The sequence below is a fragment of the Dipodomys merriami genome, unplaced genomic scaffold (genome assembly GCF_024711535.1).
Source record: "Dipodomys merriami isolate MVZ:Mamm:240054 unplaced genomic scaffold, mDipMer1.0.p SCAF_137, whole genome shotgun sequence".
Taxonomy (NCBI): Eukaryota; Metazoa; Chordata; class Mammalia; order Rodentia; family Heteromyidae; genus Dipodomys; species Dipodomys merriami.
The window spans coordinates 975,775-994,431 of NW_027202682.1; the positions used below are offsets into that span (position 1 = coordinate 975,775).

General features: G+C 60.0%; 2 protein-coding genes across 4 annotated transcripts in view; both read right to left on the reverse strand.

Moving 5' to 3' along the window:
• LOC138825376 (axin-1) overlaps positions 1-2,465 on the reverse strand; it is a 36,100-nt gene extending 33,635 nt beyond the window's left edge. The window contains exon 1 of one of the 3 annotated variants that reach the window (XM_070019835.1): positions 2,385-2,465. The gene's annotated coding sequence lies outside the window, so the exon portion shown is untranslated. Of the gene's footprint in view, positions 1-1,880; positions 2,127-2,384 lie in introns of those variants that run through there. The other 2 variants (XM_070019834.1, XM_070019836.1) reach the window with 2 other exon arrangements.
• Positions 2,466-14,556: 12,091 nt separating this feature from the next.
• LOC138825378 (large ribosomal subunit protein bL28m) lies at positions 14,557-18,103 on the reverse strand. The gene is made up of 5 exons (XM_070019837.1): positions 17,783-18,103; positions 15,994-16,146; positions 15,602-15,736; positions 15,434-15,520; positions 14,557-14,899 (listed from the first exon to the last, which is right to left on the reverse strand). The coding sequence occupies exons 1-5, from the start codon at positions 18,068-18,070 to the stop codon at positions 14,792-14,794; spliced, it is 771 nt and encodes a 256-aa protein (XP_069875938.1). The 5' UTR covers positions 18,071-18,103; the 3' UTR covers positions 14,557-14,791.
• Between the last annotated feature and the right edge of the window lie 554 nt (positions 18,104-18,657).

An 18,657-nucleotide genomic window follows, 5' to 3' on the forward strand; every position in this document is an offset into this window, starting at 1 on the left:
CAGTCACTTCCCAGGAACTCCGGATGTCTGTAGACCTACACCAGCACAGTCTACCATCTTCTTGTTCAGGATTCCATTACAGGCACTAAATACTTGACCTTACCCTTACAAGGCAGCTCATTATTAGCCTTGAGAAAGAACCAAAGCATGGAAATTGAAAAGCAGCTAAGCACAGCATGTTCAAACAGGAGGCTAGTCACTGTCACTTTTGCCAAGGTATGCATGTCTTCTGTGGGAATTACTGCTGTGGAACCCCCTCCGCACTTGAGATCCTGAGATCAATGGGCACTCATAATATTTAAAATATGGACAAAAAAAAAAAAAAAAGACACTTGGGGCTGGGAATATGGCTTAGTGGTAGAGCGCTTGCCTAGCATGCATGAAGCCCTGGGTCGATCCCTGAGTACCACATACACAGAAAAAGCCAGAAATGGTGGTGTGCCTCAAGTGGTGGAGTGCTAAGTAGCCTTGAGTAAAAGAAGCTCAGGGACAGGGGCTGGAAAGGTGGCTCAGTGCTAGAGTGCTTGCCTTGCATGCATGAGGCCCTGGGTTTGATTCCTCAGCACCACATAAGCAGAAAAAGCCAGAAGTGGCGCTGTGGCTCAAGTGGTAGAGCGCTTGCCTTGAGCTGAAGAGCTGAGGGACAGCGCCCAGACCTAGAGTTCAAGCCCAGGACTGGCCAAAAAAAAAAAAAAAAGAAGAAAGAAAGAAAAAAGAAAAAGAAGCTCAGGGACAGTGCCCAGGCCCTGAGTCCAAGCCCTAAGACTGCCTCCCCTCCCCCCCCCCGAAAAAAAAGACACTAGTCCTAGATGCCAAACATGAGCTCTTCACAGATGCCAAATTACTGCATTATAGAAACAGCAGCAAATCCAAGAAGCAGCCCTTGATTATAGAACTGCAGCTATCTTCAAAACTCACATTTTAATAAGCTAATCAAGTCTATCAAAATCGTTTTAAACTAGTTTTTAAAACCCAGAGGAAATATGCCCTATTATTTCATATCTATTTTTGGCTGTCAACTGACAGAAGACGTTCGGTGTCTATGGAAGCACATGAACATCTCCATAAACTACTGAAGCACTCCAATTCCCTACATCTCTAGGCTGCCACAGAGAACAAACTGCATTCAGAGCACACATGTGTACATATCACACATACAATAGCTATGCTAAGTGGGTGAGAGTCTAATGCCCACAACTTCAAATCTGGACCTACAACCACAACCTGTAAAGTGATTCCATAGAGGTAATGTACAAGTCTGATACAGCATACAGCTCTGGAGCCCAGGGCCACAGGTTTGATGCTTTCTAGCTATGTGTATGTATGTGTTTCACTGCAACATACTTGAGGCTTCTGATTTACATTGAGTGTAGAGATAACAGCATGACTGACCTTTCCCCAACTGTCTGTCAGTTAAATTATTTAAGAGCCTGGGTTACTGCTTTCACACATAATCCATATGCTCATCACATAAAATTTTCAATGGCCAATGTCACCCTCCCCGCAAACAAGTACACTAGTGTCTCTGAAATAAGAAATCTGACTAATCAACGCGCTGAACCTCAAAAGAAAACATGGCTTTATTTATTTTCCCAGTCTCGAATGCAAGTTCCTAAAACTAAAACCGGTATTGAGACAGGACCTGTAAGTCCAGAGAACCATCACAAGGAGGGGTGCGAAAAGGAGGGGTGCACAGAACAGTGAGAACCCTTCATAAGTTATCTTGGAAACGCACTGAGAAGACTCCCCAGAGGATGATGTATCATTGCTCTGCTGTCTACCGCCCAGCTCAAGTGTGCAGCTCTAGTTTCACTGGAGGGGGCGGGTGTGTGCGGGAAGGGCAGAACGGAGGAGAGAGAACCCCAAGAGACAGGACCAACCTGAAGGGGTGCAGACATCAGAACAATGGCGTCCAGCCAGGGGACCCACAGCCTGGACCCAGAGAGAACCGTCCTTGGATTTCACTCCCTCCTTCCAACTTTTTCCAGGGAGGGCCGGGCCGGCACACTTTCTGTCCCCAGTAGCAACTCTGCCCTGGCCGGGGCCCGGAGGCGCGCGCGCGCACGCGCACACACACACCTGCGTCTCCCGGGCCGCCACCCCGTCGCACGCCCCGACGCCCGGGCCCCTTCCCGGCAGGCCGGGCCCGGGGCCCCTCACGCCGCGCTCCGCGCCGGCGCGCCAGGCCCCCGCGGCCGCGCCCCGCACGCACCCGCCCCGCGGGCTCCGGGCCGCCCCGGCCCGCGCTGACACGCCTCCGGCCCGCAGCCCGCGCGCCCGTCTTCCGGGTCTGCGTCCGCCGGCCTAGCGCGGCCTACCCCGGCGGCCGCGGGCGGCGGGCCCTCGCGCCCGAGGAGCGCGCCCGGCGGCCCCGCACTACTCACCGGCGCGCGGCGGCGGCGGCGGCGTCGCGGCCCCGGGCCCGGCTCCCGACGCGGCGCGGCCCATGCGCTCAGCGGCGGCCCGGCGGGCGGGCCCCGGCGGGGGCGCGGCCCGGGGCGGCCCCCATCCCGGCGGGCGGCTCAGCGGCCCGAGGCCCGGAGGCGGCGCGGAGCAGGCCGCGGAGCGCCGCCGAGGCCCGGCCGCCCGCTTTCACCTCCCGCCCCACGGGGACGCGGCTCCGGCCCGACTCGAGTGGGGCCCCTGCGGCAGAGGTAGCGACGGCCGCGGCCGCTTCCCGGAGCCCGCAGCCCTAACCCACCCGAGCGCCCCCGCCGGCGCAGCCCGGAAGTGCGGGGGCGGGACCTCGGGCGCAGGGCGGGGCCGCGGGCGGGAGCGAGGGGACGGGGTGAGGAGCGCGGGGCGGGGCCTCCGCGCGGGGCGGGGCCTCCCTCCGCGCGGGGCGGGGCCTCCCTCCGCGCGGGGCGGGGCCTCCCTCCGCGCGGGGCGGGGCCTCCCTCCGCGCGGGGCGGGGCCTCCCTCCGCGCGGGGCGGGGCCTCCCTCCGCGCGGGGCGGGGCCTCCCTCCGCGCGGGGCGGGCACCGCTGGGAGGCCGTCCGTGCCGGCGGCCGCTGGAAGACGGCCACGCCCGAGCGCGGCGAACCCGGCCCGGGCTCCGACCGAGGAGCGTGGGAGCGGCGCGGCCGGACAGCGCCCACGAACCGAGGCCGTGCGGTAGGCAGTGGCAGGGTTTTTCTGCGGCACACCGCGGAGGACGGCCCTGGAGGTCCGCCAGCCCCGGACTCGCGAGGCCGGTGTCCGCAGGCCTATCCCGCGCCCTGGGGTGCGCGGGTCCGGGCTCCCGGCTGGCGGACCGTGAACCGGAGGCTCCGTCACTTGCACAGATTTCCCAGGAGTGGGGCTGTCGGTGGGCAGGCCGGGGGCTGGGCCGTCCGGCCCTGGCCCCTTGACCGCCCCCCCGTGCCCGCCTCTCATCAGGCGGGCAGGCCGAGGCCCCGCCCCTCCGGCCAGCCCCTCATCAGGCGGGCAGGCCGAGGCCCCGCCCCTCCGGACAGCCTCTCATCAGGCGGGCAGGCCGAGGCCCCGCCCCTCCGGCCAGCCTCTCATCAGGCGGGCAGGCCGAGGCCCCGCCCCTCCGGCCAGCCTCTCATCAGGCGGGCAGGCCGAGGCCCCGCCCCTCCGGCCAGCCCCTCATCAGGCGGGCAGGCCGAGGCCCCGCCCCTCCGGCCGGCCCCGCCCCTCCGGCCAGCCCCTCAGCGCGCAGGCCGAGGCCCCGCCCCTCCCGGCCTGTCCACAGCATGCAGGCCGAGGCCCCGCCCTCCCAGCCGCCGGCCCTCAGCGCGCAGGCGGAAGCCCCGCCCTCCCCGCCGGCCGGCCCTCAGCGCGCAGGCGGAAGCCCCGCCCTCCCCGCCGGCCGGCCCTCAGCGCGCAGGCGCAGGCTCCGCAGTGCCGCGGGAGCCACGGTCTCCCGAGAGCGGCGGGCAGCACTGGGCCGCTAGCTCCTCGCTGGGTTTCTCCCAGCACCAGCCAAGGTCCGGACCAGAGTTCCCTTCCATCTATGCCCGCAGTGCCGTCCTGCCCCTGGGCCGCGGCGGCCCGCCCGGCCCGCACCGCGTCGGGCCGCGCCACCTGTCCGAGGCAGCGCGGTTCGGGCCTCCCCGCACAGCCCGGCTTCCTGGGGCCGCAGCGGGCCCGGGGCTCCGCACCCCGGCCGGCGCCTCACCCGCCCTCAGCCTTGGCTTCCGGAGCTCCTGGCGGGCACCACCCGCCCTGGATACCTCCGGGCCATCAACAGTGGCACTGCCCCCCTCAGAGTCGAGCCCTTCATCCTTCACAGCTCCAAGGCGTGCACAGAAATCCGGGGCCACCGAGCCACTGCCACCCGGCTGCGCACCCGTGGCGCAGCCCCCTGCAGCCTGCCCACAGAGACACGGTATATCTATAGTGCCCAGTGCCCAGGTTGCGGTGTGAGGGGAAGGAGCGGCACAGTCACAGCCTACCAAGGGAGCCGCTCAGGCCCATCAGCATGCCCCGGGTCAGGGAAAGGGCTATCCGCAGAGCATAGAGCTAAGCCAGCACAAGGCCACTGGATCCTGGTAGCAGGTGTCACACACCCGCTTCCAGCTAGGACAGCCCCAAGTCCCACGTGCTACACACTGGAGACCCCTGCAGAACAGTGGACAGCAAATTCAGCCTCAGAAGAGACAGTAGATGACCACTGGGTGGGCAGTACATAGCCCTCATGGCAAAGCAGACCTCTGTAGGATGAGGCAGCCCCAGGTGGAGTGGACAGATGGCAGGACCCCTCAGGTACTGGCTTTGTGCCGCCCGCCACCGCACTCCCAAACCCAGACCCCAACACTTGCCTTGGTTCTGTAGAGCTGCTGCTTCGGTCAGGCCAGGGTCTTGAAGTTGAGTATGAGTCCACCCTCCTCCTAGCCCATGGCGGTGTGTGTCCCCATGCCCTGGGGCCAGAACAGGACCCTTGGGCCTCCAGCTCCTCAGAGTCCTTGCCCTGAAGGGAAAGAAAGTGAGTCAAGAAGTCTGGAGAGGGCTGGGACTGTGGCTTAGTGGTAGAGTTCTTGCCTTGCATGCATGAAAGTCCGGGGTTCAATTCCTCAGTACCACATACACAGAAAAGGCCAGAAGTAGTGCTGTGGCTCAAGTGGTAGGTATAGTGCTAGCCTTGAGCGGAAGCAGTCCAGGGACAGTGCCCAGGCCCTGAGTTCAAGCCCCAGGACTAGCAAAAAAAAAAAAAAAAATCTGCAGCCCTATTAAGGTAATGTGGTGTAGGCGCTGGGAAGGAGAGCCAAAGAGGTGGATGAAGAGGCAGGAGCCTCTACCCAGGCCTTAAGGAAGACTCTAAGGAGAAGCAGGCAGGGAAGGCAGCATTGGGAAACTGAAAAGTTTGCATCCTCTTTTCATACACAGAGAACTTTAAAATGCAAAAGCCCTTTGCTGTGAACAGTTTGCCACTATACTTGGATTCTAAATTTCATGGCATTTGTTCCGGCTCTTTCCAGGAGCCAGAGGAGATACATAAAAAAAACTCAAAAGCAGAAATGAAGTTATTTTCTTCAAGGCAGATAAAAAAAAGGGGTACTTTGAAATAAAATAGAAGCCTTAAATATGTTCATCCACTTCATGGAGGCTTTTTTTTTTCTTGTGCAGGTACTGGGGACTGGGAACTGTCAATTCAGCCTTTTTGTTCAAGGCTAGCACTATACCACTTGACCCACTTCTGGCTTCTTAGAGTGACTGATATGTAGTGACAAAAAAAATTGTGGGCTGTAGCAATAGATAGCAAATGAAGACCTTGGACAGGTCTTAACTGGGTTATTTGCCATTCAGTTGGCTGTTGAATTAGCCAATTGTCTGGATCCAAAATGGCCCAGAGGCAGGACCCAGGAGAAAGGAGTTGGGTGATCCAGTCCTGACAAATGAAGTCTAGACAGTCCCCACTGCCAGTCAGTTTGGGTTCTAGCCATGAACCCAGCACCAGGTAGCCCTCACCTGAGTCTTCTATTTGTGTGTATATGTAGTACTGGGACTTAAACTCAGGGATTCTTGCTCTTACTTGGCTTTTTCGCTGAAAGCTAGTGTTCTACCACTTGTGCCATATCTTCACTTCCAACTTTTTAGTGGTTAATTGGAGTCTCACAGACTTTTCTGCCCAGGTTGGTTTCCAACTTCAATCCTCCATTCCCAGCCTGCTGAGTAGCTAGGATCACAGGCATGAGCCACCAGCACCCAACCTTTCTTCTTTTTCCGTAAGCTTTGAGCTCAGGGAAGAAGGTAAGAGTTTGTTTGTGTCCCATAAAGGACTAGGAGCCATGCATGAGATACAGCACTGAGGAGAAAAGCTAGAGGGCCATAAATGGGTGACACAGTTGCTTCCCATGGGTCCTAGGTGCTGTCCCTGAGCTCTTTTTGCTCAAGGCTAGCACTGTAGCACTTTGAGCCTCAGTGCCGCTTTTGGTTTTCTGGCAGTTAATTGGACTTTTCTGCCCTGGCTGGCTTTGAACCGTGATCCTCACATCTCAGCCTACTGAGTATCTAGGATTAGAGGTGTGAGCCACCAGCGCCTGGCTATCTCTTTTTTTGCTTCTTGTGCTAGCAGTAAGGCTTAAACTCAGGGCCTTATCCTCTCATACTACTTACCCACCTCCCCTCCCAGTCATGGGGCTTGAACTCAGGATCTGGCTCTTGTCCTTGACCTTTGTTGCTCAAGGCTAGCATTCTACCACTTTGAGCCACGGGTGGCAGGTCAGGGCCTGCTGGCTAGGACCCAGGCCTGGTGTCTCAGAAGGGCCACTGGAAGAGGCAAGAGCCTGCAGGTCACCCCACCTCCAGGCCCTGGGCCTCTGACACCCCCGTGGGTCTCAGCAGTTAAGAGTTGTGCATCCCTACACACTAGGCCACTTATTTCCAACTTGCCCACCTCACTAACTTGGAGCCTTTGTCCTTCTGTTACTTAACCTAGGTGGCTTTTTTCACCCTGCCAGGCTCTGTCCTGCTAAGATCCCAGTACTTCTGTACCATTTTACATTCCAACTGTCTCAGCCCAGAGATTCCTCAAACCTGCAATCCCGTCCACAGACCAGCTGCCACCACTCAAGCTGGCAGACAATGTCCTGACAGCCAAGGTCCTTCCCAGCTGCCCACCCCCATAGCCCACCTAGGCCTCTCCTCCTCCCTGTGTCCTCTGCTGCTACCTGAGATGTCTCTCTCAGCTGCCTAGGAGCCCTGTCATCACTGTGGCCAAATTCTAAGTATGTGATTATGTATGCCAGGGTCCCCATAGTCCCTTTGTTGCTGTAGAATCTATGGTGGCAAACAAAAGTACACTGGATTAGCCACAGTGGATTAAAAGATTTGCCTCTCAGAGTTCCCTAATAAGCTAACAATTGTATGGACAGCAGCTTTGAACCCCCAGGATGCACTTTTTAGGTCAGCTGGGAGCTCAAGGCCTCTGTGGGCAGCAGGGGACCTTGCTATGGTTGTGCACAGCCCCTTCTCACACACAGCGCTGCTAAGGAGCACGTCTGCATTTTCAGCTCCCCCAAGGTCCTCGAGCAGAACATGAGGGGCTAGATACTAGAGGATGGCGAAGGCCCAAGTGGGGGACAGCGGCGGGGAGGGCGTGGCCTGTCTAGGACCACTTCCCGAAGAGCGTGAGCACCATGGGCCTGGCCCGGCCCAGCCACACTGCGTCTGCGCATGTCACACACAACAGCAAGGACGTGGGCAACGTGGAGGGCGGCACCATGGGTCCATGGCGCTGCTGTGCTGTGTGCCCGGCCCGCACGCGTGCACACGCGCACACACACACACACTCACAGCATGCAGGTCCTCCTTTGATCTCCAAAGGGGACCCCATTGACAAGCTGTTAGTCGCAGCTGCCCGTGCAGGCCCGCTCTCAAGTCCCGAGTAATGGGATTTGGTGCTTCTGATCTGTCTGGACTCCCATTATAGGTTAATTTTTTTTCCTGCTTTTTCTTCTCTTTTTTCTTTCTCAAAAGAAAATGCTCCGCAAATTGTGCCGACATATTACCCAGCCTAGACACAGGGCCGATTGCAGTTGGGGGGGTGGTGTGGGGTGAGGGCGCGGTCTTTGATGGGCCTGTGCGTGAAATCTGATGTGGGGGACCTACCAGGGCGGTTTTTAGGTCCTTGGTACGGTGGGCTTCCTTCGGCCTCGTGCTCGTTCCTTTGTCTCCTGACCCTTCCTTGGGTAACGCAGGGAGTGGATACAGGGTGTTGGTGGGAGCGGGTGTGTGTGTGTGTGTCTGTGTGTGTGTGTCTGTGTGTGTGTACGCGCGCACGAGGTTAAGGTGGGCTGAGGGCAGGGCTATAACCACAAGAACAATGGAGTGCCAGGACCACCTAAGTCTACCTGTCCACCTATTTGTCCATCCATCTGTCCACCCACCTGGCTTACCTCACCTGCCTGGCTCCGTGTGTCTGCTCGTGCCCCACCGTCCTGCTGTCCGCCATGGTGGGCTTGGCCGTCCGTCCGAACACTTTGAGCCACTCCAGGAAGCGGGTCCCTGCTCTTGGCCACTGTGTGGCTGGGAGGCAGAAGCGTGACTCTAGGCTGCAGCTCGGGCTCCTGCCGCCGATTGGCTGAGGCAGGGACCAGATGACAGGCCTCGAAACCCTATGGTAGCCATGGCAACCAGCCCCTTTAGACACCGCCACCCCCCAGCCACTCCTGACTGCTGAGGGAGCAGGCAAGGCTGCCAGGAGGCCCGTGCCAGGGCCCCCTCAGAGGGGTAACCAGGTGTGGGTGTGCGGTAGTCACTCCCATACCAGCTGTTCAGTGTTTTTGTGTACTTCATGTCCAGTGTATGGGGTCTCTGCCCCTCTCAGGCCTGTCCGAGGCTGTTCCATGCTCTGTCTGACTCCTTGACCGCGGTAGGAGCAGTGAACTTTGCAGCCCTGCTGACGGGACTTCAGGTCAGGCTTGCCCCAGGGGATGAAGGCCGGGCCCAGTTGGGTGGAGAAACCGTGAGCAGGGACTGTGGTGGGAAAGGAGAGGTCCACACAGGTGGGCAGTCAACTTCTCAACTTACTTCAGATGGAAAAGAGCCTGTAGCTGTATCTCTGACCACAAACCACTCTACCACACTTGTGTGGGCCACTGCGGGCTGAACACAAGGCAGAGGCTCCTCCCCAGAGCCTCCCGAGGCGCTGGCCTTGGTGTTGCTCTTTCTTGTAGCCCTTAGGTCTCTACTGGCAAGACTCTGGAGCCTGGTTCCCAGGTTGGGAGACAAATGGGCCCTCTGCCACACACCTGACTTAGCACCTGTCCTTCCCTCGACTGCTGCGCCCTCTAGTGTGCGGAGAGCTTTCGCCCGCAGAGCCTGCCCACAGCAGCCTGGCAAAGCACTCCCCGATGTCCAGGTCAGGGGTCATCCAGACGGGGTTCTCGGCAGCAGAGCCACATGTCACTCCCCCTTGGACTGACCCCCTTAGGCCCTACAGACACCAAGACATCTCAGCAGCCACCGTCTTGTTTCTGTGACAGCCAAGAATAGCCCCCTTCAGAGCTCTAGCAGGCTGAACCCCACTTTCTAGCCTACGCCTAGGCTGAACCTGCTGAGCAGGATGTGGCCAAGAGCTGCCTCAGGGTTTCAAGACGTATGAGCTCAGCTTCAGGGGAAAGACCTGTCAGTGAGGAGGCCTCTGCCAAGCCAGAGGGGTGAGGGGTGCTGCGCGCACGCACGCATGTGGGTGAGAGAGAGAGGAACGTGAGTCTCTAGGATCGAGTGGACTCAGGGCAGGCTGTGTTAGTCCCAAGGAACCAGTTGTGGACAGATCTGGCTGGAGGGGGTCAGGACTAGTGTACGGGTAGATCTGGGCTGTGGACAGGTCTGGCTGGAGCCGGTCAGGACTAGTGTACGGGTAGATCTGGGCTGTGGACAGGTGTGGCTGGAGGTGGTCAGGACTAGGTATGGGTAGAGCTGGGCTGTGGACAGGTCTGGCTGGAGCTGGTCAGGACTAGTGTATGGGTAGATCTGGGCTGTGGACAGGTCTGGCTGGAGCTGGTCAGGACTAGGTATGGGTAGAGCTGGGCTGTTTCACCAGCTTCCAGACATGGCCACCTGAGCTACCTTCCTTCACAGGGATGGGCACCTTGCCTTTAAGGCCTCCTGGCTGTGATATGGAAGCCACCACAGACAATCTCATGCAGAGGGAGGGTAGAGGCGGCGGCAGCCTAGTTTATCTACAGGAGTGAGGGAAAGGGTCATCCTGGAGCACAGGGTGAACCTGGGGAGTTACAGAGGAGCTGAATGGTGTGCGGCCTAGGCTGCAGTGCGTTCAGTGAGACCAGGCTTCCAGCTTGAGGGTGGGAGGGAGCCAGGGACTCCATTACAACCGGCCCCTCATGCCGGGAGTTCAGGTCTGAGCTGTGGGCAAGCTGTGAGGGCAGCAGATAGAGAAGGGGATTAAAGAGCATGAAGCCAAGCACCCTGCACAGGTATGCTTGGCATACAGGTGGGCCTCTGGTCACCCGCATCAAATGGGGGAAGAATGGGGACAAAGGTGCGCCCAGATAACTCCACAGGATCACTGCCCTGCCTCTCCTACCAGCTAACTCCACAGGATCACTGCCCTGCCTCTCCTACCAGCTAACTCCACGGGATCACTGCCCTGCCTCTCCTACCAGCTAACTCCACGGGATCACTGCCCTGCCTCTCCTACCAGCTAACTCCACGGGATCACTGCCCTGCCTCTAACAGGTAACTCCACAGGATCACTGCCCTGCCTCTCCTACCAGCTAACTCCACAGGATCACTGCCCTGCCTCTAACAGGTAACTCCACAGGATCACTGCCCTGCCTCTCCTACCAGCTAACTCCACAGGATCACTGCCCTGCCTCTAACAGGTAACTCCACAGGATCACTGCCCTGCCCCTCCTACCAGGCCTCAAGCAACTGAGTACCCTGAGTGGGGCTCAGGAGCAGGTGAGGGTCTTGGTGAAGCATCAAGTACAGAGCTCTGGCCTGGGCCGATTTTGTCCTGTACCCCTGCCATGGGTGGCAGAGGACCTACCTTCCTGTCTTCATACTGGGGATGCTGTCTCCTAGCTTTTTTGTTCAAGGTTGGCACTCTACCACTTGAGCCACAGCTCTACTTCCCAACTTTTTGGTGGATAATCGGTCTCACCAACCTTCCTGCCAGCTGGCTTTGAACTGCAATCCTCAGATCTCAGCCTTATGAATATCTAGGGTTATAGGCTTGAGCTCACCCTAATCTTTTCCAGTTCGGCTACCTGCTTTTTTTTGTTGTTGGTGGTGGTGGTCATGGGCCTTGAACTCTGGGCTTGGACGCTGTCCCTCAGCTCTTCAGCTCAAGGCGAGTGCTCTACCACTTGAGCCACAGCACCACTTTGGGTTATCTGTTGGTTTATGGGAGATGAGTTTCTTGGGGGCTGGGAAGGTGGCTCAGTGGTAGAGCACTTGTCTTGCATGCATGCGGCTCTGGGTTCAATTCCTCAGCACCACATAAGCAAAAAGAAAAAAGCCAGAGTGGCGCTGTGGCTCAAGTGGTAGAGCACTAGCCTTGAACTGAAGAGCTGAGGGACAGCACCCAGGCCCAGAGTTCAGGCCCCATGACTGGACCCCCCCCCCAAAAAAAACCCAAAAAAACAAACAAAAAAAAAAAAAGAGGGGCTGGGAAGGTGGCTCAGTGGTAGAGCGCTTGCCTTGCATGCATGAGGCCCTGGGTTCGATTCCCTAGCACCACATAAGAAAAAAAGCCGGAAGTGGCGCTGTGGCTCAAGTGGTAGAGCGCTAGCCTTGAGCTGAAGAGCTGAGGGACAGCGCCCAGGCCCAGAGTTCAGGCCCCACGACTGGACCCCCCCAAAAAAAAAACCCCAAAAAAAAAAAAAAAAAAAAAAAAAAAAGGGGCTGGGAAGGTGGCTCAGTGGTAGAGCGCTTGCCTTGCATGCATGAGGCCCTGAGTTCGATTCCCTAGCACCACATAAGAAAAAAATCCGGAAGTGGCGCTGTGGCTCAAGTGGTAGAGTGCTAGCCTTGAGCTGAAGAGCTGAGGGACAGCGCCCAGGCCCAGAGTTCAGGCCCCATGACCGGAACAAAAAAAAAAAAAGTTTCTTGGACTTTCCTGCTCGGGCTGGCTTGGAACTGTGATCCTCAGATCTCAGCCTCCTGAGTAGCTGGGATGACAGGCGTGAGCCACGGCGCCCCGTTTGGCTTCTTTTAACATTGAAGCCTACCTCAGACTGCTGTCACAATCACGTATGGACTCAACTAATCCCTGGGACACAAGGTGTGTCTCCACTATCATGAGCTCCCATCACAGCCAGCAGGGGCAGCAGTGTCTTGTCGGTTTGGGTTTGGCTTTGGTCAACACCTCACAACCCTTCCTCACGCTAGACTCTCGGGTGTGGTCCACGTAGGGAAGAACTGAGGGCAGCTCGGTGAACTGGCCTGGCCAAGACCTGGAGGGAAAAGGGCAGGACACACAGCCCGCGGGGAGATGCAGACAGGGCGCGTCCTAGGCTAGCTCCAGGGGCCTGCGGCTCAGTTCCCAGTCCCACGTGTGAACACGAGCTTGCTCAGTGAGTACCTACACTGTCTCCTCTGCCCCAAGCTGAGGCTCCTCCAGACAGCTCCAGGGACAGAGCAAATTGGACAGAAGCAGTACAGTGGGCCTCACCTATATCCTGGCCACTGTGAGCCCACCGTTCACTGAACTCCATCATGTCGACTGAGTCAAGGGTGTGTGAGAATGTGGTGACACTGATGCGACCTCCGTGGGACAGAGCCTGGTCCATTCCTGCCTGCCCCTCAGAAGAGTGAGCAATGCCACGCTTCAAGGCAAGCAAGCGGCAGGGACTTGCTGAGCTCAGACTCCAATTCTCTCATCGGCAGCCTGGGCCACCTCTCAATAACCCCCACACCCCAGAGCTGGACCACAATCCCGAGTACATGGAACTGGATAGACACGTGCCCAGAGCGGGACTGCCCAAGGGAGACAAGAGGCCCTTGTCTTCAGCCTAAGAGTCTCAGCCCTCCTGGCCCCTACCCCACTCTCACTGCACATCCCTCTAAGTCAGACCCCGGAAAGCTGACAAAAGAGACACTCCAGGTCCCAGACAGCCACTGAGGTACATGCTTGTAATCTCAGCACTTTTGAAGGCTAAGACAGAATTGATCGTTTGAGGCCAGCTTAGCTGACCCTGTGATTTAAAAAATACACACACAAAACAAAACCCTCCAAGTCCTGTTTGACTAGGCCTTGTCTCTGAAGAAGGTAAGGCAGGCCCATCAGTGAGCCAGGGGTTCAAGCCCAAGGGTAGGAAAGACTGGCTTAAATTTAAAACAATGGATACTGGATGCTAGTGGGCCACACCTGTAATCCAGAAGTGGAACTGGGGCTCAGGGCTCAACCTTGAGCAAAAATGGGACAGCCATTGGGGCTTGGAAGGTGGCTTAGTGTGGTAGAGTGCCTGAAATACAGGAAGCCCTGGGTTCGATTCCTGAGTACCACATACACAGAAAAAACCAAGAGTGGGTCTGTGGTGGCTCAAGTGGTACAGTGCTAGCCTTGAGCAAAAAGCACAGGAACAGTGCCCCGGCCTTGATTTCAAGTCCCAAGACTGGCAAAAAGAAAACATAAAGAAAGAAAACACCCCAAACGGACTGAAGCTAAGGCCTAAGAACCACACCAACCCTTTTAGACAACTAACAGACCCCTGTGGGCCATCAGAGCCACATCAAGAGCTAGCTGAGTGTTTTGGATACAATTTTAAAAGAATTGTTTAGTCGGGCACCAGTGGCTCATGCCTGTAACCTAAGCTACTAAAGAGGCTGAGATCTGAGGATCGCAGTTCAAAGCCAGCCCGGGCAGGAAAGTCTGTGGGACTCTTATGTCCCATTAACCACCAGAAAACTAGAAGTGGCACTATGGCTCAAGTGGTAGAGTACTCGCCCTGAGCTGAAGAGCCCAGAGTTCAAGCCCACAACCGCCAAGAAAGAATGAAAAATAATTGTTCACATGGCAGGGATGGCACTGGAATGTGGAAGTACTGGGACCTTGGGGGCCAGGAGACCAACATGGACAGGTAACTGTGGGTGTTTCCCCTGGGCTCTGACCATAAGACAGGCCCTGACTCTTACTAACCTTCCCTGCCTGGCAGGGAAGCTATGTGATCCTCCGGGATCTTCCTTTCACCAGCTGTGATGTGATTAGCACCTCCTCCCCGACATACAGCTTGTTTTCCTGAGACCAGAATGGGCCTCCTTCCCTTCCAGGGCAGGGCTGGGATACTGACTGGGATACGCCAGGGCAGGGCAGGCCCGGGAGTGGATCCGTCCCTACCTCAAAACACAGCTCAAGCAGCAGGAGGCACAGGTACAGGGAAGGGTGGGGCGTGGCGGAGGTCAGCGGCGGGAGCCCCTGCGAGACCACTGGGCCCCACTGCCTCCTGTTCTGTACAGGACACCACAGGGGCCTTCCTAGGCGCAAGCCAAGCCTCAGCCTCTCCTCCTATTCTGGAGAACATTCTAGAACAGACAGGGAGGTACGTGTAATGGGAAGAAATGAGTCCATTCTGCTACACCTTAGATTATAAATTATAAATTATGCGGGCCCCTTTCCAACAGAAAAAAGACGAACACCAAAAGCCCCAGGAGGAGCACACACGCAGCTGGGCTCCGTTTACTCCCTTCCAGACCCACAGGCACAATCAACGCTGCCAGCCACCATCACCCACCTAGACGGCCACTGCTTAGTTCCAGGTCTCCAGTGCAGGGACAAAATGCCCCCCAGGGCCTCTGAAAAGACTGCCCCGTGTGGCCAGTACACAGGAACCCCTGTGGCCACTCCAGGATGTGGCCGAGAGGACGCTGGGCCCTGTGGTCACTTCCCACTGGCTATCTTCTGCACCACTGCGGGCTCTGACAGGACCTGCTGCTGAAGCTGTTCCACCAGCTCCTCCACATAGATCTTGAATAGGGGGACGGGGTCCTGGATGAGAGAGGGTCAGAGTGAGGCTCACATTTGCCCAGAGCAGCTAGAGCTCTGGCAAAGGCGGGAACCAGCTGGCGGCCACTGCTCAGAGGATATGGGGTCGATGCCCAATGAGCCCCTCAGGCTCAGTGACAGGGTCACACGAGGTTGCTTGTGGCAGTGGAAGGCACCGCCTACGCAGGTGGCTTTCTTCCCTTAGGGACACAGGAGTCACAGGCCTGCCTCTGGCTGCCCTGGGGTCACAGATACACACTAAGTGGAGTGAGTGTGGGCAGCTAGCTGCCAATGGCATTGGCAGCTGCCTGAGCCAGCAGCCCCCACAGGTCCCAGACCCTTCTTGGGAACAGAAACAAAAGAAGGCTTTGGAGAATGTCAGGTCCTGAGTAAATGCAGCAGGGCGAAGGTCCTGCGCTCCCCAGGGGACAGGGGGCAGGAGGCAGCATGCACACCAGCAGGTGTGGCCTCCCCAGCCCAGGCTCTCTCCACCCGTCTGTCCCTTGGCCTGGAAGGCAGCAGTAGCCCGGCGCTCACCTTCTCTTCCAGGAGCCTCTGCTTCTCCACAGCCTCCTCCATGGTCAGGCCAACCCACTCGGCCTCTGCCTCTGGGATGGCAAAGTCCTGGTCAGGCAAATGGAGAGCTCAGAGAAGCCCAGTGTCTAACAGGCAGGAGCAGCAGGGAGGGCAAGGGGAAGCCCTCACCTTGTACTTGTTGTAGATGGCTGCCCTCCGTTCGGGGTCATCCGGATGCAGCTGAGGGTCCTGGCGGGCAAGCCTCAATAGCATACCTCGCTTGAGATCCATCCCAAACTTGGAGCACAGGTCCTCCTTTGGGGTCTGGAAGGGGGTTCACATGAGGCCAGGTGCTGTGCCAGTGCCCCACCACCCCACCACCCAGCCCAGAGCAGGCCAGAGCAGAAGGCTTTGCTCACTCAGATCCCTCCTGCAGGCAGCAAAGACCCATTTGGGCTGCCGTGGGGTGTGGTCACGGTTTTGTACTGGCCACGGCAAACACCATGTGGCCCAGTGTCCAGATGCTGAGCCTCCCTGGAATCTGGCCGCCAGGCCCTGCTATACACGCACTGCCCCCTTGCCTTGAGGATATAGAAGTCGAACCCATAGGCCTCGTCGATGAGATCCAAGGTCCGCATGGTGACAGTCACAGTGAACTTCTTATCCAAGATCTCACTGTACAGCTCCCGCTGAAACAGCTGGGGCTTCCACACCTTCTTCACTCTTGCTGAGAGCTGAAGGTGCAACAGAGACTCCGTAAGTGTAAATCCCTTCCAGGCCCTTCATGGTGGGCTGGGCCACTGGCTCCCACTCACCTATGCTTCTCCCGCTGGAGGCGCTACCTGGTACGCACTGCTGTGAGATTCTAGACCTGGGGCTGACCCTGGCCGCTAACCTCAGGGCTGGCTTCTCCTTCCCTTGACCCAAGCCTGCTGATATGTGTTCCAAGTGCTCAGATGACGGTAACATAAGCAACCCAAGGGCCACATGAAAAGGAAGGTGGAAGCCTGGCGGGGCTCCAACAGTCTCCTTTCCTAGGACTTAGGAGAGAGACCAGAGGCTGACTGCCCCTGCCAAGGGTGTCTCTGCTTCCTTGTTTTTCTCTTTTTGTTTGGGTACTGGGACTTGAACTCAGGACTTTGGGATCTTGCTTGTCTTTTTCACTCATGGCTGGTGCTCTACCACTTGACTCATACTTCCACTTAAGCCTTGTACTAATTAATTAGAGATAAGAGTCTTGAGAAGGCCTGCCTAGGCTGATCTTCAGATCTGTCCCCCAAACAGCTAGGATTATAGTTTCAGGCCCAGTGCCCAGCCCCTTCCTACCTTGTCTGTGTATGTGTGAGTGAGTGACAGTGTCCCAGTCCTGGGGCTTGAACTCAGGGCCTGGGCACTGTCCCTGAGCTTTTGTGATCCAGGCTAGTTCTACACTTGAACCCCAGCTCCACTTCCAGCTTCTTTGGCAGTTAACCGGAGATAGTCCCACGGGCTTTTCTGCCCCAGCTGGCCGGCTCTGAACTGTGGTCCTCGGGTCTGGGCTGAGCCGCTGATGCGGGCCTGCCTGGCTACTTCTGTCCCCACCGCACAAACGAGGCCAACGGTGCCCAGCCCGGCGGCCCTCAGCGCCTCCTCCCATCCCCGGGTGCTGGGCCGGGCCCAGGCCTGTCCCAGGCGGCCTCCTCTCAGGACACCCCGCGGCCGGCTCTCGGCCCATGTTTGCCTGTTTTCCGCGCGGTTCCCCTCCCCACCCCCTTGGCGCACTGGACACCGTAGCAAACCGTTGTGCCCGGCCGGTTCGCCGTGCCGGGGGCCGCCCGGAGCTTGAACCCGGGGGGGGGGGTGGCCGGGGCCAGGGAGGGGGTGGCCGGGGCCCGGGGGGGGGTGGCCGGGGCCCGGGGGGGGTGGCCGGGGCCAGGGAGGGGGTGGCCGGGGCCCGGGGGGGGGTGGCCGGGGCCCGGGGGGGGGTGGCCGGGGCCAGGGAGGGGGTGGCCGGGGCCCGGGGGGGGGTGGCCGGGGCCCGGGGTGGCCGGGGCCCGGGGGGGGGGCCGGGCCCGGGGGGGGGCCGGGGCCCGGGGGGGGTGGCCGGGGCCCGGGGGGGGGGGGCCGGGCCCGGGGGGGGGCCGGGGCCCGGGGGGGGTGGCCGGGGCCCGGGGGGGGGGGGTGGCCGGGGCCCGGGGGGGGGTGGCCGGGGCCCGGGGGGGGGTGGCCGGGGCCCGCGGGGGGGGTGGCCGGGGCCCGGGGGGGTGGCCGGGGCCCGGGGGGGTGGCCGGGGCCCGGGAGGGGGTGGCCGGGGCCCGGGGGGGGGTGGCCGGGGCCCGGGGGGGTGGCCGGGGCCCGGGGGGGGGGGGCCCGGCCGGGCCGCGCGCTCACCTTGTCGTCGTTGGCGTACCTGTAGCCCAGGACCCAGCCCTCGCCGCCCCACAGCCCGCGCTGCGCCTCGGGCGGCCGGTGCAGGGGGACCGGCACGTCCTGCACGCGCTCCCGCTGCCCGCTCCGGGGGTGGATCTTGAACCGGGCCCCGTGGGGTCGGTAGTGGACGGGCGCGGGCGGCCGCTCGTCCTCCAGCGAGCGCAGGAAGTGTGCGGGCAGGCGGGAGCAGATGCCGTCCCGCAGCCGCAGGCGCGGCCACAGGTGGCGCGGGAACCTGTGCAGGGGCATCGCGGGGGGCGGCGGGGGGAGCGCGGGGGGCGGCGGGGCGCGGCGGGGGGGAGCGCGGGGGGCGGCGGGGCCGGCGTCCTCCCGAGGCGGCCTCAAGCCCGCGGACGCGCGGCACCCAACGGAAGCGGAAGTGCTCCGGGCTGCTTCCGCCCGCGGCCGATGGGCCGCAGAGCCTGTCAGTCAACCCGAGCTGGCGCGCGGCCCGGCGGGTCCACGGAGGCCGCGGCCCCGGGGCCGGGCGCAGGACCGCGCTCCAAACCGCTCCGGCCGGGCGCGGCCCGGGCCGCGGAGCTGAACCCGAGCCCGAGCCCCGCCCCGCCCCGCGCCCGGCTCCGCCCCGCCCCCGGCTCCGCCCCGCGCCCCGCTCGCGGGCCCTCGACCCCTTCACCCTGTCAACGCTCAGGCCGCGGTGCCGGGGGCCGCGGACACCGGCCTCTGGGACGCGAGGGCCACGGGGTCCGCGGGCGCAGCCCCCCGAGGGCGGCTCCCCTGCGGCCCCCGGACCCGGCCCAGCACGCAGCCGGGCCCGAGAGGCCGTCCCGTCCCGTCCCGTCCCGTCCCATCCCGTCCCCCGATGGGTGGTGAGG

Bases quoted from the DNA above. Each gene is read 5' to 3' on its own strand.
- LOC138825378 (XM_070019837.1), bottom strand. From the start codon at position 18,070: ATGCCCCTGCACAGGTTCCCGCGCCACCTGTGGCCGCGCCTGCGGCTG. The intron at 15,737-15,993 runs GCAAGGGGGCAG...ACCCCCTTCCAG, and splicing joins TCGACTTCTATATCCTCAAG to ACCCCAAAGGAGGACCTGTG. The intron at 14,900-15,433 runs GTGAGCGCCGGG...TCTCTCATCCAG, and splicing joins AGAGGCTCCTGGAAGAGAAG to GACCCCGTCCCCCTATTCAA.